The sequence below is a fragment of the Phoxinus phoxinus genome, assembly GCF_949152265.1.
Source record: "Phoxinus phoxinus genome assembly, chromosome: 24".
Lineage (NCBI taxonomy): Eukaryota > Metazoa > Chordata > Actinopteri > Cypriniformes > Leuciscidae > Phoxinus > Phoxinus phoxinus.
The window spans coordinates 21,166,308-21,193,255 of NC_136899.1; the positions used below are offsets into that span (position 1 = coordinate 21,166,308).

The window sequence follows — 26,948 nt, forward strand, 5'->3', positions numbered from 1 at the left end:
TTGAAGATACATTTACTTGAGAAGCAATATGACTTAAAATGTTAAGTCTTGTATGCTGAAAAATTGCTTATGTTTTTAGAAATTGTAGATATTAGATATTTAGACTACGTCTGGATCGGATTCAGAACGATGATCAAAACACAGATGGAGTAGATCAAGTCCAACAACAACCCCAAAGCTTCACAGTCCTATACCTCATCCTGCGTCCACATTTCATTAAGTAACATTAGGCAGTTTTGATTTTACATATGCATCTGCTTACATACGTGACCCGTTCTGGCAAAATAAGTCGCAATGAGAAAATTTTCATGACTGAGCTACACCTGTTTGAATTTAATAGTCAAAGTCAATTTTGAGAAAAATCTAGTTAAAGTTTTCTGAAGGTTCCAAAACAAAATCATCTACCAATCATACCTTAAAATCTCTGGTAATAATTCCAAATTTGGCACACACCAAGTCAAAACCAAGTATTTATAGAAACAATATATACATATATTGAAATACTGTAATTCTGTGTAGGTATTAGTGTATATCGGGATCACGCGCTGTCTGAGGCGTCTTTGAGGCACGCTTCGGATGTCAATGTGAGAAAAATGATTTTGTTTAAATCAGTATGAGTTTGAAAATCACATTTCATTGGTTCAGACTCATGCCGTCGAGAATTCACTATGAATATTCACAAAGTTGGAATGCTACGCTTTAAAACAATACCAACTTATGCTGAGGGAAAGCGAGCAGAGGAAAGATACTCCTCTCAGAAAACATACAAATAAAGATACTTTTAAATGTTTAATTGCTATTTTGATGAGGGCTTAATGAACTAATTTTTGTGAAAACCTCAAATTCTACCATTTTTTACTTGTTTTGCCTGTAACTCGTAATAGCCTGTACACATTCTGACTCATTTTGCCAGCACAGAGTCACATATGATATCGCATGTTTCTGCTTCTTCTTCATCTGTGTTTTAATCAATGGCAGGGAAGCGTTTTATCACAAATGACAGACATTTCTGTCAATGGCGGGTGAAGAGTTCAGCAAATATTAAAATGCCACCTCAAGAAAATGTCAATGTGAGCTAAATAATATTTATTGGGGCAGTGTTTGTCATATAGTGATGTCACTATGTATACGCTTATTTTCACACCTTCCGCACTGTTTAACTTTTACCGAAAAAACAAAACAAATTATTACCTGACCACTGATCTATCAGTGCACACTTCTAGTCATCACCATGACTGAATGAATAGTTTAATATTATGTATAATTGTGAATCACAGAAGCAGGTTTTGTAAATCATGTGGCTGAGTAGAAAAAGGGCCTAGTGACGCCACTTTGAGCACTGCTGGAGGCACATCATCACTACACACGGCTTATACAGTAGAGAACTGTTGAGAGTACAGTAATAATACTGTGAAAACTAATCTACAGTAACATACTGGATGCAGATTCTACAGTAGAGAACTGTTGAGAGTACTGTGAAAAAAAAAAAATCATTTACAGTCTACAAAAACACTTGGAGAACAGGGGCCCGTTCTTCATATGTGGATTACTGTTATCTGGATTTTACTGTTGATGATTTTACAAGATCCAGGATTGTGAGGTTCTTCGAAGCTCATCCTGGAGTTGCTGTCATAGCAACAGTTCCGTGAGCTCAAACCTGATTGGGAGCAGCTTATTTCATGTAAACAGGATTAGATTGCATCTTTTCAAGCGCAGGTGATGCTTAAAGTCTGTTCCAGCCACTGTTACTTTCTTACAAGAGTAGCCTAATGAACCAGGTACAATAATTACTTAAAATAATAATAATAATAATAATTTAAAAACAAATTTGAAAATAATATTACAATATTGTGTAGTCTATCATAATAGACACAGTTTACAGCATTATTTGTGAGGGAATAATTACCTAGTAATTGTATTGGAGTCTTACATGATGTAGGCCTACAGTTAGCCTGAGCCGTACATTAATGTGCAGATATTATCGGAGTGGTTTGTTGCAGCGCAGGAGATGCAGTTAACTTATAAAAAAAAAATGCTGTGCCATTAGAAAAATGTTCTTGCCCCATAATAAACTTTAATCAATGCTGGTCTTGCTGTCTGAAATCATTGAAAAAGTTGGTTTTGTTTGAGCTTTCACAACATCAGGATCAATAATTAACAAACAACAAAAGAAGATTATCTTTCCTCTGTGTTTCTCCTATTATTAAACTGACATTATAAACTGGTATTTTTGGAGCACAGGTGTTGAAAGCTTTTTAAATTTCTTTATTATTTTTTTATGACTGTGATAAATCTCCAATTAAAATTTAGACATATTTAATAGTGTAGAATTGTGGCTTGTACGTGTTGATCTGAACTGAGAGAGTGAAGAGTGTGTCATTGTTCTCTACAGGTTGAGGGATTGTGGAGTCACAGATGAAGGTTGTGCTGCTCTGACTTCAGCTCTGAGATCAAACCCCTCACACCTGAGAAAAATGGATCTGTCTAGGAATCAACTAGGAGATTCAGTTCATCTGCTCTCTGCTGTACTGGAGGATCTTCACTGTAAACTGGAGACACTGTGGTAAGATTGTTTCTCTGATAGTCACACACATGTCTTTGTCCTCAGTAAGATGAATCATTTGTGTTGCACAACAGTGTTTTCCCCAATGTTGTTCCTGTAATAATTCAGTGGTTCTCACCCCTAATTTCCACCAACTGCGGAACGGCTGCAGATCCGCTCCGGAACAGCGGTGGAGTCAATAGGTTTCCATTAAAGTCAATGTGTGTATTTTCACTGACTGCGGAACGGCTGCGTTTCGACTCCGGCGATCCGCAGCCCTCCGGAGCAGATAAGCAGAGCTTCTATTTTTGAATAGAAAATGGGAGTTTTCCCATTTTCGCAGCACTACAGGGCAGAGTGCGCAGGACAGGAAGTCGAGCAAAAAACAGAACAAACCAAAACAAAATAAAATATCCATTTAATTTTCAAAATAAAATACACCGTGATCATGGCGGATCATATTTGGCGGAAAATATGATGATCATGGCGGAAAACTGTTCCTGGTTTGGTGGTTCTGTTTATCGAAACTACATATTGCGCGATCACACATGAATTAGCGCGATCTCGTGGGTCCTCGGCCACAGCCGTTCCGCAACAAATCCGGACCTGGTGGGTATTGAAGGACAACGGAGCACGGAGCCGACACGCAGCGGACCCGATCCGCCAGTGGTGTAGTCTAGTTTTTGGTAGTGAGTATCCCCCCCCCCCCCCCCCCCCGCCTAACCTGTCTCATCACCCCATAAGCACCACCACACTCACTAATGCATACAGTAGCCTATGCAACGACATGTAATTGAGAGCATTATGAGACTAAGTGTTATCAACATGTCAATTTATTATAAGCAACACAAGACTTTAACAGCCAATGGCATTTACAGCTGAGGAGACTGGACTGATTTTCTACTGTTTATTGTTAATCACCATTTAACTTAAAAGTTAAGAGCTACATTTAGCCTTAGATGTTATATGAATATGGTCCCTGAAGCACAGGTTTTATCAGCTGACAATACTAATAAAAAAAAAAAACCATTATAGGCACAAATACAAATTTACTTTTAGAGATGGTGCTTTTGAAAGAAAATGGTGTTATTGTTTTGGCAAGTTTACTGTTTTTTTTTATTAAAACATGTATGAAAATTTGTGTGATATTCCTTTTTAAAATAAGTTGTAATAGATTTAATTATTATTATTATTTTACAGAACATTTTACTGTGCAATTTCTTTCATAATTTCTTTGAGTTTATACCGAACTTTTATTTTGACAGGTTGTCGTAAAGACATTACAGTTTCTGTGTGTGTATGATAGGCTACAAATGAATGACGATAGTTTTATCAAATGAAATGGTGAAATTGTCATGAAGTGACTCTCATAGCAGCTCTGTGATGAAGTGCACATGTGTAGCCTACATCATGTCCTCATAGCTACAGTGAAGCGCTGAAAACACCACGAGTGTGAAGTCACGCGCGCTTCAGTGTGTGTGTGTAGTAGAGCACACACACATTGAGCGCTCATTCCCAGAGACGCGTTGAACAACTGCAGTCTCTTTGAGTTTTTAATATTCACAGACACTAGTCGCGATTTGATTCATTGTACAGCCCTACTTTTGATTTATTCATTCAAAAAAATGACCAAATTCCGTGACGTTCTGCTTTATACAGTTGTGATTGGATTCCGCGATTTGATCTGTGTCCATTGCAAACACAGACGCGGTGAATTTATGAATGAAAGTGTGAAAGTTCTGTCACAAAATGAAGTTGTTACGTATCCTCAAGCTTTTTTTAGTGGGTATACGGAAATACTTGGCATTTCCTAGTGGGTATACGGCGTATACCTGCGTATCACGTAGACTACACCACTGCGATCCGCAGCCTTTCCGCAGTTGATGGAAATCCGGGGTCAACCCTGATCCTGGAGTGTCACCAGCACTGCAGAGTTTAGATGTCTCTCTAATCAAACACAGCTGATTCAACTCATCAGCTCGTTAGTAAAGACTCCAAGATCTCAGGTGGGTTTGTTAGAGAAGAGAGACATCCTAAATGTGCAGTGTTAGGGTTCTCCTGGGTGGTTTCTCAGATCTAAGAACGGACTTGTGTTCTTGCGGAGAAAGAATGAAATGTGCTTGCCCGAATGAATAGTTCAATATTATGTATAATTTTGATGCACAGAAGCAGGTAACGTAAATCGTGTGTGTATCTCATTAATCTAAATCTGGAGCGCCCAAAACTGTTCCTGGAGATCTACCTTGAGTTCAGACCCAACCCTGATCCAACACCTGAGCCAGCAAATTAAGCTCTTCAGGAGCACTTCAGAGTTACAGTGAGTGGTGGTTGTTAAATCAGTGTTTCCCACTGTTTCTGTGGCCTGTTGCATGAAGCCAGTTTCAGTTGCTCCCCTTGTAAGTTTGAGATTCGTTTTTTTCGGGCTCAAGAAAGTGGATTGGTTTTTAGCGGGTTCCATCGCCATGGTTACTACATGGTCACTTGCGCTACAGGATGACCTTCAATACTTTATTTGTTAAGTATAAACTAATTAATCGAGACGACAGAAGGCATGAAGTAGAGCAAGCAGGAGGTTTTTCAGCAAAGTTTTTGTCATATCGATAATTAATAGGCCATACATATTTGTTTATTAAATATTATACAGAAGGCTAATATTCATAAATGGGCATTATACTTAATGATCAGCTGAATTTTACAAAGAATGTTTAGTTTAAGTTATGAGAGAATATTATTATTATTTTAATTTGGCTAAGATGTTATAATACAAATTGCCAAAGAAGAATTCTTTTTTTAATGACTGTATACCCTAAAGGGGCAATGTATTTATGTCCTAATTAAAAATTAGAAATCCAAAATAAAAATGTCATGTAAAAAAACCTAAAAAAACATGAAATTGTATTAATGTCTGAATAACCAATACAATAGCAAGAAATTCATTTTCTGATGTCTTTTTATGGCCTTTCCCTTTTTAGGGTTAATATTAAACTTTGCTTTATATATATATATATATTTTTAAACATATTAAGCTTGCATGTATTCTTTTGAACTCTTTGTGAAACTATATAAATTAAAGACCTATTTGTTTGATTCACTTGCATTGATATAGTCGGTTATTTTCTTTCAGCGGTCTTCTCAAACCTTCGCTCCAGCAGCTGTGTTTATTTCTGCCTTGTAAATGCATTTCATTTCATGATATTTTTTCATAATGATCTCTTAATCTTCAGCAGAGAAATGAATTGCGTGGCTCTCTCGCGAGAAGTGAATCAAACTGACGTTCTCCATGTTCCGTGTGATTGGCTGTTCACACAAGTGTCACACTTTCACGTGGACACGCTTCAGAGTTAATCGCAAACTCTGGATCAAACCTGAGTTGACAGAAAACGTTTATGCTGAGCTTTGTGAGCCTGTTGAACCGGATCTAATCCAGGTTGGATTTATATTTGTCAACTCTAAACCTATTCTGAAACTCAGTTTGTTCAACTAGCTTCATGCAACAGGCCTCTGGAGGCGCACCAAATCTACACACTCTTCCTGACCAAACACACCCGATTCAACTGTATATGTTCAATACAGCTATTTTGCTCATTACACTTTACATAATAGGCTAATTCAAATGCTAGCATGAAATTAGATAGGATATACACCATATGAATATTATCTTTACAAAAGTATATACAATAGTCCTCATTATGTGTTTTTATGGCTGTTTTCTATGAGACAGAAAGCCCAAATGAAGAGGAAGGGATACAGAGACAGATATTTGTTTTCTTTACAAAAAAATCCAAGCGAGATGCAGATGAATCAGGAGAACAGGAACAAAGAGCAGAGGCAGGCGATTATTATGCTATGGATGTACAGAAATGCACAGTGGAGGAGAGAATGATATACTGGAAGGAGAAAGTGATGAAAAGAGCAAAACAGAGGCAGAAGGTAGCATTAGGAAGACCGAAACAATTACTGCATATATCCAGTGAAACCTCATGGTATGTTCAGAATTATGTTGTCATAATTCTCAATTTAGGTTTGACCATATTGGTTTCACTTTATTTTAATGGTCCCTGTAACACATTCTGTTGACTATGAGTACAGGTGCACATGTCTACTAACTCCCATTTAGTTAGGGAAAGTTAGGCATTTCTTTAGCCAATCTGCAAAAAAAAAATAGTGTTCCTATAGGTGTCTAGTAACACCTCCCAATTTATCCAAGGCCAAATCCTCGGGGAAACGCCTGGAGAGGCAATCAAAGTTGGGGTGCCCAGAGGGCCTGGGTACAAAAAAATAATAATATTATAAACCATATAAACCAATATTAGCTTTTGAGATGTCTAACTATGGGTTTTTAGGGTTGCTGAATCTATCCCAGCCATTAGTTTTGAGTAAAAATGACTCCAAATCCATACAAAATCCATAAAAAGATTTAAAACAATTAATTTACGAGATTTAATTTAATGCACGAGACTCCAGAAGGGTGGTCTCGGCTGCACGAGACTCCAGAAGAGTGGTCTCGGCTGCACGAGACTCCGGAAGGGTGGTTTCGGCTGGACGAGACTCCGGAAGGGTGGTCTCGGCTGGACGAGACTCCGGAAGGGTGGTCTCGGCTGGACGAGACTCCGGAAGGGTGGTTTTGGCGGGACGAGACTGGACTGGCGGCCTTGACGGGGCGGATCCGATGAGGCTCTGGCATGCTGGCGAGCGGTTTGAGTACTGGAGTTGCCAACATCAAAGAGGGCATGACATGAACTGGCTCAGGCTTAGGAGATACTGTGAGCTTGCGGGGTTCCTCATCCACAAAGCCCACAGTAAATGGCGGACCGCTCAATAAAAGGGCAAAGCCAATATATTGCAGTAGAGTGTAGTGAGGGGTATCGTCAGGCATGAGGAAATTAAGAAACTTATTAAGTCCATGGCCAAACATGTCCTTTAAGACAGCATTATTACTTAAAGGACATGGCCAAACATGTCCTTTAAGACGTCCACCGCATGGCAAAGCTTACAAAACTCCTTAAAATATTCCTCCATTGGAGGGTTACCCTGGCGGAGGCGGAAGAGACAATCTGCTGGATCCATGTTATGGTCAGTTCTTGTGCTTGTGTCGAGAAAAAAGAGGCATGCCAGATGAAGCCGCGACTCGAGGCTTGTGTTGTTAACGTGAAAATCACGTGACTCATAACAAACGAGGCCTCGGTTTGTGTGGATACGTCACCGGTTTGTTCTGAGTGTCGTGTCCGGATAAAGGGGGTTCGAAACTCGCGCCACCTTGTGGGTGTTGTCAGGAGTAGTTGAATCAGTTGTAGTAGAGTCAGAGAGTTACAGTTAGATAGTTGTGTCATCGTCGTTATTGTGTAATATATGTGTTAGGGCTGTATACATTTTTAGATTATATCAGGTTAGATTAGTTATAGTATATTGTTATTATTAATTATAGTAGTTATATCATAGTATTGTTAAATTAATTAGATAAGATTATTTGGATTGCTTTGGTTTTTTGGATTTGGACTGGACTGCTTTTTGATTTGGATTGCCCTTTTTGATTTGTTTGCTTTTTGTGACCTCTTCCTTTTTCCTTGTAATGGAGCCAGCAAGAAAGAGGAAATCCATTTTAAATGGTTGGTCACAATAAGGTATGTGTATTATTATTGTTTTACTGTTTTGATATAATAATAATAATACTCACTATAAGGCTGTATTATATTTCATGTCTATTCGTTTATGTTTCTAGGTGAAATGCTTGGTGTGCCTAAAGGAGCTGACATACAGCATTAACACCTCCTCCATGCTCAGGCATTATCGAGCACTGCACGAGCATACACGGACTACTAACAATCCACACAGTAGTCAAAGTAATTAATAATAATAATAATAATAAACATTATCTAAATAATATTTTAGGCTCCTACAATACACCTGCATTTTATTTTATTATAGATTCCAAAAAAGAAATGGTAAATGAGGCCCTGGTGAACATGGTCAGCAACCCTTTTCCATTGTGGATGATGATGGATTTAGGGAGCTTCTGCATGTGTTGGATCCCACTTATGTTATCCCAACTCGAAAGGTATGTGATTAATAAAGTGATGCATCATTATTTAAAAAGTTAAAAGTAAGATTATCTACATTAATTTTTATCCACAGGGTTTGAAGGCCATGGTTGAGCATAAATACAAGGAGGCTAAGGAGAAGGCCAGAGAGCAGTTGCAAAAAGTTGCGGCTATAAGCCTTACCTCTGACATGTGGACATCGTTAAACATGGATGCCTTCCTTGCAGTAACTTGCCATTTTATAGATGACAATGACAAGCTCTGCACTATTTTACTAGGTCTAGAGCATTTCCCTAAGAGCCATACTGCTGAGAACTTGGCTACTGGACAAATCAAGCTCATGGAGGAGTGGGGCATAAAGTATAAAGTGAAGTGCCTGGTAACTGATGCTGCAGCCAACATGATAGCATGTGTACGATCATTGAATGTTAGGCATGCGATATGCATTGCACATGCTCTAAACCTTATTGTGAGGAAATCTTTTGATGACATTAGTAGCTTCAATGACATTCGATCCAAATGTAGGAAACTTGTGACCTATTTCCGAACCAGCACTACAGAAAAAGAGAGACTGGCCCAAGTACAGGACCAGATGGGGAGACCAGTTCTGACAATGATCATTGAAGTGGACACTCGCTGGAACAGCACAACATGCTGGAACGTCTGTATCAGCTGAGAGAGCCAGTGGGGGCAGCCCTGGCCTCTCTAAAGACCGACATCACCCCTCCAACAGCCCTGGAGTATGATGCAGTCCAGGATGCTTTAGATGTTCTTGCCCTTTTCCGCCAGGCTACAGTAGAGCTTTCAGGAGAGAAAAGGGTGTCTGCCTCCAAAGTGATACCTTTGATGAAAATGCTTATTCATGCTGTAATGAGTAAGCTAGAAGGCCTTAAGTCCAACTTAACAAGGCAGCTGGGTGACAGCCTTGGACGGAGGGTCAGGGAACATGCAGTTCATTTGGAATCAATAAGTGTGATGACCATACCCACGTTATTGGATCCCAGATTTAAAAAAACTGGGATTCTTGAGTTAAGGGAAACTGCAAGAAGCTATATCAAGATTAAAATCGGAATGCGCTACTGTGATCAGAAGTTCTGGTCTCCATTCTGCTTCCACCAACACACCCCCAGCTCAGCTGCCAGCCTCTTCAGAAGCAGGTCAATCTTCAAACAGTAAGTAGTATATGTCTTTGTTGTGTGAATGTTCACATTAGTGATTATTACTGTGAACCATTGTCAATGGAGTTTTTTTCTTTGTACCTCCATTATTAGGTGACCTTTGGCATCTGCTGGATAGCACGGTGGATCACAGTAGAATGAGCTCAAGTGCAACAGTAGATGCTTCTGTAGAAGTGGATCGATATTTATCCAAAGTGAATCTCACAAGATCTGAGGATCCACTAGTATATTGGGCTCAACATAAACATCTGTATCCTCATTTATACCAGCTGGCACTGACATTTTTATGTCCCCCCGCATCCTCTGTTCCATGCGAAAGGATCTTTTCCAAGGCTGGAGAGGTTCTGTCCAAGAAGAGGAATCATCTAAGCCCCAACACACTTGAAAAAATTCTGTTCCTCAATAAAAATAATGTGTGATCCTTCCTTCACCCACCCCAAACTGCAGTGTTGCAGTATGTTCCTCTAAATCCATAGTCACATAAGCACAACACTGCACTAAAACTAGTAACATGTCAATGCACAAAACACACCAGAAACAATTCTTAACATTTCCCATCCCACACTTTTCTGTTGCAATTTGCATTATTACACTCCCTCCACCATAAGCACTGCACTCAACACAGTCTCACTTTTGTTGTTCCTACTGTCACTATCCAAACAATTTATGAATAATTTATGAACTGTGTGTGACAGTTGTCTCTGCACAAGTAAATTTAGACAGAGAGAGAAACATATTTTATTTGATACCCAGGCAATGGAAAAATGTCTGCTCAGGTCATTGATTCAGTATTAATTTATTGGTCTGCTATTTCTTTGCACAGTAGCTAGGTGTCACTAGTGAGCAATACTGAATGAAGCTTTGAGTAATGAACCTTTTGGTGAAGCAATGGGCTGCGAGGTCTCAGTGGTTCAGGAAGCCTCATTTTGCCATCACTAGAAGCAGGATCCACGTGCAGCATTACTTTATTAAATAGTCTTAAACCTACACAAATATTGACTCAGACTCAGGAACAAGACTCAACAGAGTTGACCAGAACAAACAATGTTAAGAACTGACAAAGATTGAAACTAGACACAGGACTTAAATACAGAGGTAGACAAGCTAAACAAGATAACAAGAGGGCGTGTCTAATATGAAACACCTGGGGAGACTAATAAACATTAAACATAATGGGGAGCTTCTAAACATGGAACAACACGGGAACACAGACTAGAATCATGACAAGGAGAGACTACTAAATAATTTTTATTAATGTAATGTGACGGCACATCCGTATTTCATATTTTCCTAATGTCTTGTACCGTTAAACATGTTATCACGTGGATGAATAATCATATGCAAATGATATGCAGATGAGGATATTCATAGTAAAACTAGGCGTTGTAAGGTTATTTCGGGGAGGAGACGCATGTGTGCACAGTCTTCCGCTGAAGTGAATTCTGTGCAAGTTCTGGCATACGCACGGTTTTATTAAGTCTGAATATTTTTGGCTTTCGGGGTGTACACCAATGCTCTGATGATGCTGACACTTCTATCGTGTGTGTATCACTAAATGAGGCAATAGAGTCCTCTGTTGAGGTGAGGGCCGAGGACACAGACTTTATGGTTATGCTGGTCCATCATAGGGCAAACCACCCGATCTTCCTCACAACAGCTAAAGACACATCTTACGATGTTGGAAAGATCCGGGTGGCCCTCCCGGAGAGGTTCTGTTAAATACCTGATCTTCCTACACAGCTTCTCTGGCTGTAATACCGTATCAGCAATTTCTGGGTTTAGCAAACCAACTTTGCTCACCAAGCTCTGCAAGACTGACAAAGCAGAGGGGGGATGTGTTCAATGACATCAGAGCCAAGAAAAGTGACATCATCAAAGCTGGCTGCGAACTGGTCAAGCTCATATTCTGCGGAAATCCATCTGAAGATTTGATATCTTCACAAGCGGGCCGCAGCCGGGAGCATAAAGCCTGAGAAACTGCCTCCGACTACAGGAGCTGCAGCACAGCACTCTCTGCGAGCATATCTCCAGACCAGAGATTGGCTACTGCTATAAAGTCTGTCACACTAGTCAACTAGTCTCTCCACTGTTTACTGAAGTCAGCTGGATCCGGGCCGTATCTAGATCAGATGATGGACCTGCGCCTGGGCCCATCCACAAAGAATCCCTCATCAGCCCTGTGAAGGCCTCATCGACACGACAGCCATCAGCACTGATCCTCAACAAACCCGTCTACCGACGTGATGACTCCGACCTCCAACCAGATAGAACTGGATAAATGTTCTGATCCAATCTGACTTCTGACCTGTTATGCTGCCTGAATCATAATCATACACTGTTCGCTCATTGGCCAGAGGAGAACTGGCCCCCGACTGAGCCTGGGTACTCCCAAGGCTTTTTTCTCCATTCTGTCACTGATGGAGTTTTGGTTCTTTGCCACTGTTGCCTTGGCTGTTGGCTTGCTTAGTTGGGGACATTTAATATTCAACAATATTATTGATCTACCTTACTTAAGGTGGACGATGACGCAATTTTCTTCTAGAAGCAAACTTTGTTGTATTATTTTCATATTATCCTTGTGAAGCTGCTTTGATACAATCTGTATTGTAAAAAGCGCTATATAAATAAAGGTGACTTGACAAGTCCATCACTGGATGTCCTTGAGTATGGATGGAAACAAGGAGAACAAGGTTATGCACCAGTCCCTACAACAGATCCCATTGCACCGGACCACCTTCTGAAGTTTGTCAGCTGCAACTGTGCAGAGTCAAGTGTATTTCTGTTTGTGGGAACTGTCATGGTGACTCTTGCCAGAACATCAACCAGCCAGATGATAACAGGAGTGAGGGAGATGCAGGGGAGTTGGATGAGGTTTGGTAAATTTTAAACTGATTTAGGAAGTTTTGTTTTGTAAATAATTTGAATTTTAAATATTTTATGGATTTTGTATGGATTTGGAGTCATTTTTACTCAAAACTAATGGCTGGGATAGATTCAGCACCCCTAAAACCCCATAGTTAGACATCTCAAAAGCTAATATTGGTTAACACCTCTAGGAACACATGGTAAAAAAAGCTATTGGTAAGAATTTTGAACAAGCAAGTTCAAAAGGGATTATAAAAATGTGTTACCATATTTAAAGGGATAGTTAGTCAAGTCAAGTCAAGTCACCTTTATTTATATAGCGCTTTTTACAATACAGATTGTATCAAAGCAGCTTCACAGTGATAACATGAAAATAATACAAAAAACAATTTCATCATCGTCTACCTTTAAGGCAGATCTATAATATTGTTGAATATTAAATGTCCCCAACTAAGCAAGCCAGAAGGCAAGGCAACAGCGGCAAGGAACCAAAACTCCATCAGGTGACAGAATGGAGAAAAAAACCTTGGGAGAACCCAGGCTCAGTCGGGGGCCAGTTCTCCTCTGGCCAATGAGTGAACAGTGTATGATTATGATTCAGGAGCATTACAGGTCAGAAGTTCAAAACGAATCAGAGTATTTGTCCAGTTCCGGTTGGTTGAAGTCGGAGTGGAGAGGAGGAGAGACTGGTTGACACTTCAGGTCAGCGGCGTCGTCGTGTCCTGGCGCTGGTCCTTCATCAGATCTGGATACGGCCTGATTCTGGTGGACAGCGGTAAACCTCGGAATAGACAGAGAGACTAATATTCTTCTTAGACGCCATCCTTCTTATGATGTACCAAGTACATCAGGATTTACGGGAAGTGTTCCTGGTCCCGGCTGTTCTAAACTATGCAGCCTATCGTTGAATTATAGAAGTCTATAATGTGTTATGTGTATGCTAGGCTGAAGAGATGTGTTTTTAGTCTAGATTTGAACTGACAGAGTGTGTCTGCTTCCCGGACAATGTTAGGAAGACTGTTCCAAAGTTTTGGTGCTAAATAGGAAAAGGATCTACCACCAGCAGTCGATTTTGATATTCTAGGTATTATTAACTGGCCGGAATTTTGAGATCGCAGTAGACGTGAAGGACTATAATGCGTTAAGAGCTCGCTCAAGTACTGCGGAGCTAAACCATTTAGTGCTTTGTAAGTAATCAGCAATATTTTAAAATGTATACGATGTTTAATAGGCAGCCAATGCAGTGTTGACAGAATGGGGCTAATATGGTCATACTTCCTGGTTCTGGTAAGAACTCGAGCTGCTGCGTTTTGGACCAGCTGTAGTTTGTTTATTAAGCGTGCAGGGCAACCACCCAGTAGAGCATTACAATAATCTAGCCTTGAGGTCATGAACGCATTAACTAATTGTTCTGCATTATTCATTGAGAGCATATGACGTAATTTAGATATATTTTTAAGATGGAAGAAAGCGGTTTTACAGATATTAGACACATGACTTTCAAATGAAAGATTGGTATCAAAGAGCACACCCAGGTTCCTAACCGACGACGAAGACTTAACAGAGCAGCCATCAAGAGACAGTACTCTAGGTTATTACGTGTGGAAGTTTTTTGTCCAATAATTAGAATCTCAGTTTTTTCTGAATTTAGTAGTAGGAAATTACTAGTCATCCAGTTTTTTATATCAGCTATGCATTCCGTTAATTTTGTGAATTGGTAGGTTTCGTTAGGTTTTGAAGAAATATACAGCTGAGTATCGTCGGCATAACAGTGAAAGCTAATTCCATGTTTCCTAATGATATCTCCTAATGGTAGCATGTACAGAGTGAACAGCAGCGGTCCTAGTACTGAGCCTTGTGGTACGCCATACTGAACTTGTGATCGATAAGACATCTCTTCATTTACTGCTACAAACTGATAACGGTTAGATAAGTATGATTTAAACCATGCTAGTGCAATTCCACTAATGCCAACATAATGTTCGAGTCTATTTAAAAGGATGTTGTGGTCAATGGTGTCAAATGCAGCACTAAGATCAAGTAACACTAATAGAGAGATACAACCATGATCGGATGATAAGAGCAAATCATTTGTGACTCTAATGAGAGCTGTCTCGGTACTATGGAACGGTCTAAATCCGGACTGAAAATCCTCGCAGATATCATTTCTTTCAAGAAAGGAACACAGTTGTGAGGATACTGCTTTTTCTAATATCTTTGACAGAAAAGGCAGATTCGAGATCGGCCTGTAATTGACTAGTTTTGTAGGATCAAGTTGCGTTTTTTTAACAAGCGGTTTAATCATAGCTAGCTTAAAGGTTTTTGGTACGTATCCTAGAGACAAAGATGAATTAATGATATTAAGAAGAGGATCTATGACATCTGGAAGCATCTCTTTCAGCAGCTTAGTCGGTATAGGGTCTAACATACACGTTGTCGATTTAGATGATTTGACGAGTTTGCAAAATTCTTCCTCTCCTATAGCAGTGAATGAATCAAATTTTCCCTCAGGGAGACTAGAATGCACTTCCTGATGCGATACTGTATTAGACGGTTGCATAGTTATAATTTTGTCCCTGATATTATCGATCTTATAAGTGAAGAAGTTAATAAAGTCATTACTGCTGTGTTGCTTGGAAACTTCTGGGTCTGAAGCTTTCTTTTTCGTTAGTTTAGCCACTGTTTCAAATAAATACCTAGGATTATGTTTATTTTCTTCTAATAGGGTTGAAAAATAAGCAGATCTAGCAGCTTTTAAAGCCTCTCTGTAAGCAATCGAGCTCTCCTTCCATGAAATCCGAAACACCTCTAGTTTTGTTTTCTTCCAGTTGCACTCCATTTTTCTGGCTGCTCTCCAATCCCAATGCATCTTTTTCATTATCTATGTGTATATTAAAATCACCAACAATTAGTACTTTATCTGCAGCCAATACTAATTCTGAGAGAAAGTCAGCAAATTCTTTGATAAAGTCTGTATGGTGCCCTGGTGGCCTGTATACAGTAGCCAGCACAAATCTCAAATGTGATTTATTGTTTACACTATATATTTTTACATTGAGCACCAACACTTCAAAAGAATTATATTTACAACTAGATTTCTTAGTGGTTTTGAAAATATTACTATAAATTACACCAACACCTCCTCCTTTGCGTTTCAGAAGAGGTTCATGTTTATAACCGTAATCTTGTGGGGTTGACTCATTTAAAGCAATGTAATCGTTTGGTTTTAGCCAGGTTTCTGTCAAACACAGCACATCTAGGTTATAATCTGTAATCATATCATTAACTATTAGCGCTTATAAGAGATCGAATATTCAGCAACCCGAGCTTTATCATTTGCTCATTTGTATTATATCTGTTTTTTATTTGTTGAACATCAATTACATTTTTAACCTTAGATGGGTTTGAACGTTTTTTGGATTTCCAAGTTCGGGGAACAGACACAGTCTCTATATGATGATATCTAGGTGAAAGAGGCTCTATGTGATGGGATTTATCTGACCTTGGTGACGTGAGGCCGCTAGCAGACGGTCGGTTAAGCCAGTCTGTCTGCTTCCTGACCTGAGGCCCAGATTGTCATGTTTTATCTCTATGACTATGAGCCAAATTACTAGAGAGAAGAGCAGCACCATCCCAGGAGGGATGAATACCATCTCTTTTCAATAGGTCAGGTTTGCCCCAAAAACTTTTCCAATTGTCTATGAATTCTATATTATTTCGCGGACACCACCCAGACAGCCAGCCATTGAGTGAACACAATCTACTAACTATCTCATCACTCCTACGAACAGGAAGGGGGCCAGAGCAAATTACAGTGCTTGACATCGTACTTGCAAGTTCACACACCTCTTTAATATTAATTTTGGTGATCTCCGGCTGGCGGAGTCGAACATCATTAGTGCCGACGGGAATAATAATCTTAGAGAATTTACGTTTAGCATTAGCCAGCACTTTTAAATTTGCTTTGATGTCAGGCGCTCTGGCTCCCGGCAAACATGTGACTATGGTGGCTGGTGTCTCTATTTTCACGTTCCGTGTGATCGAATCACCAATTACCAGGGCACAATCAGAATATTTCTCAGTGGGTGTTTCACTGAGTGGGGCAAATCGATTTGTTATCGGAACGGAAAGGTGTTTTTTTGATCCGCGACTAGAGCGATCTCTCACTGTCACCCATCTGCTCTGCTGCACGGGCTTTACTTCAGCGGGAACCGACTCATGTAAAAAGTTCACTAGGCTAGGCGCATCCAAACTATTATCTAAAGCTCTAGCACTGTTCTTACTATTCTCGATTAAAGTTTGGATGCGTGTCCAACACGCATCCATGCAGTTCTTAAATCTTCTCTGTCAGCCTGACTGTCTCCTTGCATTTATCACATATAAATCCTATATTGCCGACAGAGAAGGCTATGGTAAACATGTGACATGAAGTGCAGGTGACAATAACAGGACAAGACATTACTCACCGTCAGTGGCGGACTGGGACAATAATTCAGGCCGGGAATTTGACTCCACTGCCAGGCCACCTCTGCTGCTGCAGTCACCACCACCCTATTCATGTAATCTACTGGACGGATAACTTGTAGGCTAACCCTATTAATGTAACAGGTAGACTACCAGATGCAATATAAATTAATAAAAAAATAACCCTTAAAAACTCACTAGGAATACACCATTTATACTACCAAACCAATGACAAATAGAAAATTGGCTTTTTAAATGAGATAATAAGAGACACATTCACATGTTGAAATATTTACATTTTATGTATTTTCAGTGCTCAACTCTAGTATATCAAATGTATCAGAAACACAAACACAAATAAACTTAACAAAACCTATGACAGCGTAAGTAACAGATAACAATGTTTACTCAATTATGGCATTATGTGGAACAGACCAGTAAGAGTAAACAGTAAGTAATTAGCACTACTAGTACACCAGTAGGCGACGCAGTAGCTCACTGCTCTCTGCCATCTTGTCAATTATGTCATCTTTATCAAGTTCCATAAGAATCTCCTTCTCAGTTGCCATCAAAAGGAATGCTTCAAGGTTATCTTGACTCAGGGAGGTTCTCAGACGGCTCTTCACTAACTTCAGGGTGGAGAAGGTCCTCTCACAGGCAACTTGAGTAATAGATAGTGTGAGGAGGAACTTGTAGCCCAAACCAATGATGTGATAAGCATCAGTAAGCAGATTGTACTGAGACAGGAGGAGATAGCAGCATATTGGACAGTTTTTGCATGTGGAACAACTGCTTACAAACTCCACACTTTCATCAGGAACCTCAGAGCCTTCCCCTGCTTCATCATTAGAGGCAGCACCCCTAATGTTGTAGTTATCCATTAGTGATTGTTTCAATCTTTCCCAGTGCTGTGCAAGGCTGATCAGTTCAGCCTGCAATGTCTCAAGACTGGCACGTTCATCAAATTGCAGTAGGCATTTGCTGAGCTCCTTCATGGCTGTCCCTGGAAGGCCTTTTTCTCTGATTTCAGGGAAGTTCCTAGGATCCATGCAGGAGACATCTGAACACAGCACTGCATTTTCTGCATAACGGCTATGAAAGCTTTCAATAACAGTGTCCAAGATCACATTGTGGATTTTGATTTTGTAGTCAGTGTCTGCATTAGCAATAGGCTCATCTTGTGCCAGCTCACCTGGTTGCCTCTTGTGTTTTCTAATTCTCTTCTCTGGGAGAGAAGTCTGAACTTCAGCCTAACTCTCCTCAAGCTTCTCCAGAATGCTATTGGCCCATTCAACAAAGTCATCTGCTGCCCTCATTACACCCTGAAAGTCCCGGGCACACTTTCTCAAGCTCTCCTCTGTTCCTGTCACCAAGTGCTGTGCTGAAGCAATATCCATGCCACTTGTTTGTAAATATTTAGAGAGAGGGGTTGTCTGTTCAAAAATCCTGAGGAAAATCTCAGCTGTCAGTATGGTTTCATACTTTAGGAGAGAAGCCTTGTACCCTTGGGCCTTGTTTCGGATGAGAGGTTTCATGGTCACATCCTTTTTTATTTTTTCCATAGTGATGACCAGATCAGTGTAAAGTGCATTGTCAGGCTTTGCAAACCTTCCAAATACTTTCCTCAAGGCTTCATCTTTGGCCCACCAGCGCGTTTCACCAATTACACCAAGCCGTCTGTGTCTCTTGTCCTCACTGTTTTCCTCCCATAGCTTCATGCGCTTGTAGGAATCACGAATGAACACTGCAATGTCATTCAGTAGTGAGAAAAGGGACTCACTTGCCACAACAACCCCTGTAGTGTCAGCTAGAACAAGGTTGAGGACATGTGAGTAACACCATATGTGTACTTGGTTAGGTGATGCTCCTGTGAGCAATGCAGAGAAACCTTTGTATTGTCCCTGCATGTTTGCAGCTCCGTCTGTTGCATTACCAATGCACTTTTTGATGTCTATGTCCATCTTCTCTAGGGTCTGTTTCACAAGCTCCACAAAGTACTGTCCAGTTGATGACTCACAGTCAATGACTGCAATGAGTTTCTCGTGGACAACATCAGTAACATATCGCAGAACTACTGCACACTGGTCTTTGGATGTTAAATCCTGTGTTGTGTCAATTTGTATTGAGAACATCCCTGCCTTTCTCACTTCAACAGCAATTGTCTGTTGAATCATATTTCTTATTAATTCAACTACTTTATTTACTGTTGTTTTGGACATCAAAGTTACCATGGACCCTCTTCCTTTAGTTCTCCCCTGCTTCTTTTTCTTCTCAATACAATCACTAACATGTTCCTGTAGGCAGACATCATACTTGCTCAGCAAAAGTATGAGCTCAAGAAAGTTACCATGATTGATAGCCGTGTTTTCAAGGTCATTTGTAGCTTCATGAATGTGCCCTCTGTAGCTTAGCCCACATTTACCAATAACTTTCACTACATCAATCACACGTTCCAAGACCTGCCTCCTCTTTCTAACCTGGTCTCGATGGACGGTCATTTGCTTATCAGTCAGAAGGGTATGGATATCTGCTTTGTTGACTCTAAGAAAAAAGGCTTCAGCACTTTCTCTATGGATACTGCTTCTCTCATGTTCCTGTACTCTCTGATGGGCATGTTTCCAGGCCTGCATACCTCCTTTGACAAATGCACTGTCACTGCCTAAAGGTTTTGCAAATGCAAGACATACTGAGCAGAATAGGGAGTGATTACTTTCATTGTATGTCAGCCATTTTCTGTTTGTGCCATCTTTTGAATGGAATACATCAGGAATGGCTCTTTCAGATGTTTGGATTGGGTGATACTTAAAAAAAAAATCTAAATCCTTAGACTGTGGACGGGCAAAATAATCAAAAGGCACATCAAGGCGTTCACTGTCTCCTTCATCTTTCCCTGAATCCTTCTCTCTCTCACTCTGCACATCTAGTTGCTCTGCAATATGAAATAAGCGTGTTCAATAATCTGTATTTATAATTGTGCAGCCATCAGTTGTATGTCCCCAAAATCACAGTCATACTAATCTTATAAATCATAAAAAGCACATGTTGTTTAAAAAGTATAGCCTGCTGCCTGCATGTTTAGTTTTGCTTATCTTAAACTTTACCTGAAGGTTCCTGCTCTGACTCAAACGCTGAACTGTCCACCACCTCTAGCTCAACAGCAGGAGCATTTGCAGCTCTAGTGCTACTGTTGCTTCCTTCGTCACCTTTTTAAAATAAATAAATAAACAAACAAACATTGTAGGCTACATATTGTAGACTAGAAATGAAAAATCTAAATAACTAACACTGTATTCTTTTCCATACCATCTACTTGATTTATTTATTATTTAAACAATTTGACCCACTAACACTATTCTGTCTACTTTTTATTCATTTTTATTTATTATGTAAAAAATATGCTACATGTAGACGAAACGAGACTTGACACAGCACCACTTACATATTGTTGCTCGTTTGTTGGTTTAATTTTATCTATTGTGATTATCTAAGTGATTTGTATGTAGTGTTAATTTTGTCACCTATTTTTAATTTAGTCTTAGTCTTGTGCCAAATGTCTTAGTTAGTCTTAGTTTTAGTCAACTAAAAGTCTCGTCATTTTAGTCTAGTTTTAGTCAAAAGAAACTCAAGGTATCTTAGTCAAGTTTTAGTCGACTAAAAGTTTCGTTATTTTAGTCAAATTTTAATTAGTCGTCTAATTTTAGTCAAAAGAAACTCAATATTTCTAAGTTTTAGTTAAAACATTTTAGTCTTTTTTTTAATAACAAATTATTTCTGAGATTATTTCTGATAACCATTTCAGTCAAATAGTGTTTCACACATCTCAAATATTGGTTAAATGTCATAATTACCTGAAAAAAATGTAATAGATTTTTTTAATGCAACTAGTTTTTAACATTAATCTGTTCATAACAGCTGAATATTCTATCTCCTGATGATGGCAAGTAGAGACGATTGGAGACGAAAATGAAGAGAGATTTTATCTTAGTTTTTATTTTATGCAAAACATTCTCGTCTTTTTTCGTCAACAATAATGCATGTTAATTTAGTAGTCAGCGTTTTTGGACATTGGTGCAGTCTCGTCATCATCTCATCTTAGTCATGGAAAAAAAGGTCGTTGACGAACATTTTTAGTCTCGTCTCGTCTGACGAAATTAACACTATTTGGATGAAAGCGTTCGTCTGCCAAATTATTACAAATATAATGTAAATGTAATCTTGACCGACCTGTTCCCTTACTGGCGAACATGGCTGAGATTTTGCAGCAGCTCGCTGCGTCTGTGGCCAGGGCTTTTCTCTTTTTCAAACGCTCCCTCTCTGCTCCTCCTTTGCGTTTACGCTCCATTTTTTTAACTATTTAGTCAGATATTAGGCAGTGCTTCGTGACGTTGGGTGGGATTGTCATTTTCACTCCGCCATTATGATTCGTCGATTGAGAGATCCGTCAATTAATTCGTAGTTGCACACCAGCCTATCACATGCCAGGCTGATCGTCTGGCATGTGATATCGGAATTTATTATTATTTTTTTTTTTTTTTTTTTTTTTTGCAGCCGGCAGGCCAGAAAGACAGTCAGGCCACCGGGAAATGTCCCGGTGCTCCCGATGGCCAGTCCGCCCCTGCTCACCGTGTTTGTTGACTGATTCTTACTCACCTGGGCTTTTATGAACTCAAAGGCGCGGGCGCGCGAGAGAAAATAAATAAATAACTGAGCGCACGGGTGGTGCGTTAAAAGGCTAGCAGCTAGCGAGTTAGCGTGTTGTGCTGACAATAACGGAAGCTAGCAATGTCAGGTTAATCTGAGATGTTGGGTAAGCTGTATTTAGTAGTATAAACAACTAGAAATGATAATAAATGATGGTTCAAAACAGAAAGAAATACGAAGCTAATACGAGGCTTAGACGCAGCAAACAAACTCACAGCAGCAGCAGTCACAGCGAGGCAGACAGGAGCAATCGATCTCAGCCGATCTAGAGATCGATTTAGATCGATTTAGAGAGTAGTCAGAAACTGACCTCTAGAGATCAACAAACCTGAGGTCAACGTTTACTCGCTTTCATGTTGTTCTAAATTTGTATGTAATGAGAGTTTAGAGTTAGCTTCAGTCAGACATGGATTACTTAAATTACCCATCATAGAAGAATCCAACATCTGTTGATATAATGAGTGCAGAGTCATTTTTAGTTTTGAACTGTTGTTGCCAATTATGTTTTTTTTATTGTTTCCCATTGTAAATCGGAATGAAATCCTGGTGTTGTCCCTCATAATATGGTATAACCGGTTTTACATATACCATGGCAAGCCTAGTTGCCACCCCTCATTCTGCACTTGCCACCCCAAGTATAAAATCCTGGACACATCCCTGCTCCTAATACTTTCACCTTCACAACCAGTCTCCCGTCGGTCTGACAGTGACGCTGCGGGAGGAAAAGTCCAGTTAGCACAGCTTGACTTGGAAATTGCAATCATTCCGATATTATTACAGAAACATATGAACGAAAACGTAGCTTTATATCTTGCAAATAACATCAGAATAAAACGGTTAAAACATTTAAGTTAACCTACCATACTCTTGTGTGCTTTCATCTTCACGATGAGTGTGTCACAGAGTGAAGAGGTGTAGTTGTTTTTTGAGGTCATTTAGAACTGTTGGATTATGAAGTAAATTTCATATTATAAATGTCTTTATTATTTTTTATGACTGATAAATCTCCAATTGAAATTTAGACATTTAATAGTCTGTGTAGAATTGTGGCTTGTACATGTTGATCTGAACTGAGAGAGTGAATATTGTGTCATTGTTCTCTACAGGTTGAATAGTTGTGGAGTCACAGATGAAGGTTGTGCTGCTCTGACTTCAGCTCTGAGATCAAACCCCTCACACCTGAGACAACTGAGTCTGTCTGGGAATAAACTAGGAGATTCAGTTCATCTGCTCTCTGCTGTACTGGAGGATCCTCACTGTAAACTGGAGAATCTGCAGTAAGATTGTCTCTGATAGTCACACATGTCTTTGTCCTCAGTAAGAGTTTTAGGACTAAAATTAGGTTTTAAAATGTTCTGTAAACACTAAATCTCAGCACAGAAATCACAGGTGTACACAAATTAATAATCTCATGATCTGGTATTAGTGTTCATTTTACATTCTTTATAAAATATATCCTTTAAATTTAGTCAGTATTTCATTATATTCATTATGTTCAATACTTTTAGTCTGTTTCACTCTGATTACAATGACAACACTTTTCCACCTCATTTACTCAACAGTGTTTTCCATAATGATGTTTCTGTCAATAATAGTGTTTCCCAACCCTGATCCTCTAGTTCCCCAGCATTGCACAGTCCTTAATCGCTGAAGTTTCTGCTTTTAACGGCTCTTTCTGTGGCTACAAAATTACAATACTTCAAAGTAGCTTTTCAAACACTACTAATATGAAAGATAATAAGCAAAGGAAATGTAATAACTTAATGCTAAACTTCACGATCTTATATGCAGGGAAACACCTGAACTTCTGCGGAGCAGTAATGAATAAAGTAATATGGTCAGCGCCGCGCTGGTGAGATTAGTTTGCGCTGTCCATTCGGTTTCGCTACAAACACGTCCTCCCTGCGATGTCGAGTCGGTCGCACAGCTCGGTCCAATGAGCTCTGTAACACAGCTCCGTTTCGTCCCACTGTACGTGTGTTTGGCTTCCCATGTAACTAGATACAACTAACCGCCATTGACTCAAGAGTTTGAGAAATGCCAAATTAAACAGAAGTGCAGACACACAACTTCCTTTTCAAGGGAAATTAGCCATCATCAACTACCGAAATCTTTTCTTATTTCAGTAATGCGTATGAATGATTTTCACCAAGGTTGATCAATGGGTCCCACTTTATATTAATTGGCTTTAAGTACTATGTACTTACATCGAAAAAATAAGTACAATGTACTTATTGTGTTCATATTTTATTGTAAAACACTTTTGCTGCTATTGCGGTGTGATACGGGTAATGTTAGGGACAGGTGTGGTGGGATGGTTAAGTTTAAGGGTGGGTTAAGGTATAAGGGACAGGTCAACAGTGTAATTACAAATGTAATTACATACTTTAATTACAGCTGTAATTACATGCAGGTATTTTAAAAACATAAGTACAATGTAAAAACATGTATGTACACAATAAGTCCATTGTATCAAATTATTAATTTCAATGTAAGTACATAGTACTTAAAGCCACTTAATATAAAGTGGGACCGATCAATGTTTTTCGTTTCAATAGTGTTGAGGCTTTTCAATAATGGTTGTCTATACGGCCCTTCATACTGGAGATCTCATATTTGTCTCCTCTAAAGTTTAGAAGAAATCTCAGCAACATCACACACTGCGCTCAGATTTCTCTCCTAAACTAAAGACCCTGGAGATCTCATGGAGATTTGGAGACCCTGGAGATTTGTTGAGTGCAAAGTCAGTAGACGAGGCGAGAGGCGAGAGGCGAGACGCTCGGGAGCGCGCATGCAGGTCTCAGTCACGCAAAACCCGCCAAGTGGATCATTTTATTGTGAGATTACAACCCCTTCACACACAGGTAATAAAAAATGGATTCATTTTAGTAGAAAAACTCCATACAGCACCTTTAAGATAAATGCTTCAGGTCAGGGGCATTCAGTCCGTATACTGTCAGCTGTGAATGCTCTGCAGACCCAAGCCATTTAAGAGAATGAGTTTGTGGTTAAATTCCAAATAAAGCTTACATAATACAATAGGGGATTATCACGCTGATACATAGTACTTCCGCATTCAGTGATCTTTGTGCACTGCCACTTCCGGTGAATCACTCATCACTCTGGCGAACCCATGATGGACGACCCTAAGTTTATTTATTCTGCTGTGGAGCTCGCTTCAGTGCGGTCTCGGCAAAACTGCGCATCTAGGGCGCATATCGACCACAGAGGGGCGCTCGTGACTACTCTTCTGAAACGGGTGCGCAGAAGCCCCCGCTACCACCACCGAATGGGTACACCGACACCACCGCCAACTCCACTCTGCGTATGAGAAAGTGTCCAAGCACCTCGACGTGGCCGCCAAGAAGAACAAGCGTCTGTATGACCGTACTGCCCGAGAGGCCCCCTTGTTACCCGGAGAATGGGTGCTGGTGCGAGATAACCGGCGCCAGGGGAAGGGGAAGCTCAGCGACCGGTGGGAAACCGTGCCGTATGTGGTAGAGCAACGACAGAGACCAGACCAGCCCGTCTATGCCATCCGGCCAGAGGGGAAGACTGGCCCCGTGAGAATCCTGCACCGAAACTTGCTTCGCCCTTGCCCCAACTATCCGTGGCAAGAGACTGAGGCGCCGCCGGCGCCTGTGGCCCCTGCACCACCTTGGGTGGGTTGGGCTATGTTCCCTAGAGCCCCTACTCCTGAACCAAGGGAGGAAGAACCCGCTGGTCCAGCTCGACGCTCCCAACGGGAGACCCGAGGAGTACCTCCTACCAGGTATGGAGAATGGGAGTCTGGACCCCGTTCTCGGGACTAGAACGGATCCGGTGGGGGAGGGTGTCACCGGGTGAACAAACCAGGAACCAAAAAAAAATTGACTTGTTGCCAGGGGGAAGAAATGCCGGTGTAACACCGGGCCGGCTCTGGGTTTACACATCATGGCCGCTGACCATAATGAGTGCCAGCTGAAGCCAATGGTTAGCGCTTCATTGAAGCACATGCCCGGGAAAAAAAGAGTATAAAGAGAGGGGCTTGAAGCACAGTAAGTGGGAATGTTCTGGCTGTAGTGAAGCTCTGCACGAGTGCTCGAATGGATTGCAGCAGCAACAGTGAGCGGCAGCAAGTGCTGGAAAGCTGAGGTTTAAGGCCTGATCGGTGTTCCATGTTGGGTCCCCCGAGGCATGCTCATTAAGTGAGTCTTGAAGAAAACATGAACAGCAACGCAACGAAGTAAGTGAGAAAATTACACAGAGAAAGAAGGAGAGTGACTGGCAGAAAAGAGAGTGGAAACCCGCTGTAGGATTCATGTGATTCACCGAGGAGAATTTAAGTGCACCCTGTTATGATTCACCTTCTTGAGAAAACCACATGTGAAGATTTGCCATCACCAGTGTACGACTAATCTGTGTTTGTGGGCAGTGTGTGTTATCCTGTTGACAGAGCGAAGAACAGTAACTGTAATGGCTGGGAAGATCGCTGAATCCATGTTCATCTTCTGAAACCACTATTCCTTGGATCTTCCACCCTATGAAGAGATGAGAAACGAGTTGATTAATCGCTGTGAAGATAGAGTGAGTTTGCAGTGTCTGAAAGAGTGAAACAAACACGTGTGAAGATTTACAGGAGTGATTTATGCACAAGTGTGGTGAGATCAAACAACTGTGTTTTCTCTGAGTCTCTGACGGATGAAATTGACCCATAACTTTGAAGATTCTTTCAAACTGATCTGTCCCCTCAGCTGTGTCCAGGTCCCTAAGATTGTGTGCATGGTGCGGAGGAGAAAAGCTCAACGCACCTTTATTGCCACAGTTCACGAGCACTGTACCCCACACCAAAGAAAGTCCAGTCTCACTATTTCTCCCAACGACGCCGTTCTACCACACACAGAACGAGAGCGAAGGCTGGTAAAGTACCCCGTTTCTGTCTCAACTACTATTGTCCGTCTCACTGTCGAATTGTCTGTTTCTTGCATGAAGCAAAGAAGAAGCAACTGCTGAGAGTTGAGTGGTGGCTCTGCGAGCACGTCAACGAATCCGAACCTGGAAGCTGTCTGTTCCACGAGCTTATTCAGCGAGTCTGACGACGAGAAAAGCCACTGTCTGTCCCACGAGCCTATCTAACGAGTCTGACGACGAGAAAAGTCACTGTCTGTCTCACGAGCCTAT

The 26,948-nt window shown here is 40.5% G+C and overlaps 2 protein-coding genes across 2 annotated transcripts in view; one reads left to right on the forward strand and one right to left on the reverse strand.

Moving 5' to 3' along the window:
* LOC306992629 (NACHT, LRR and PYD domains-containing protein 3-like) overlaps nucleotides 1-26,948 on the forward strand; it is a 51,949-nt gene that overhangs the window by 5,642 nt on the left and 19,359 nt on the right. The window contains exons 4-5 of the mRNA XM_079601753.1: nucleotides 2,393-2,563; nucleotides 22,895-23,065. Of these exons, the coding sequence (XP_079457879.1) occupies nucleotides 2,393-2,563; nucleotides 22,895-23,065 (342 nt within the window). The remainder of the gene's footprint in view (nucleotides 1-2,392; nucleotides 2,564-22,894; nucleotides 23,066-26,948) is intronic.
* On the reverse strand, nucleotides 18,338-20,261 carry LOC306992655 (zinc finger MYM-type protein 1-like; the record flags this gene model as incomplete). The annotated part of the gene is made up of 2 exons (XM_079601787.1): nucleotides 20,189-20,261; nucleotides 18,338-20,016 (listed from the first exon to the last, which is right to left on the reverse strand). The coding sequence occupies exon 2, from the start codon at nucleotides 19,715-19,717 to the stop codon at nucleotides 18,338-18,340; it is 1,380 nt and encodes a 459-aa protein (XP_079457913.1). The 5' UTR covers nucleotides 19,718-20,016; nucleotides 20,189-20,261.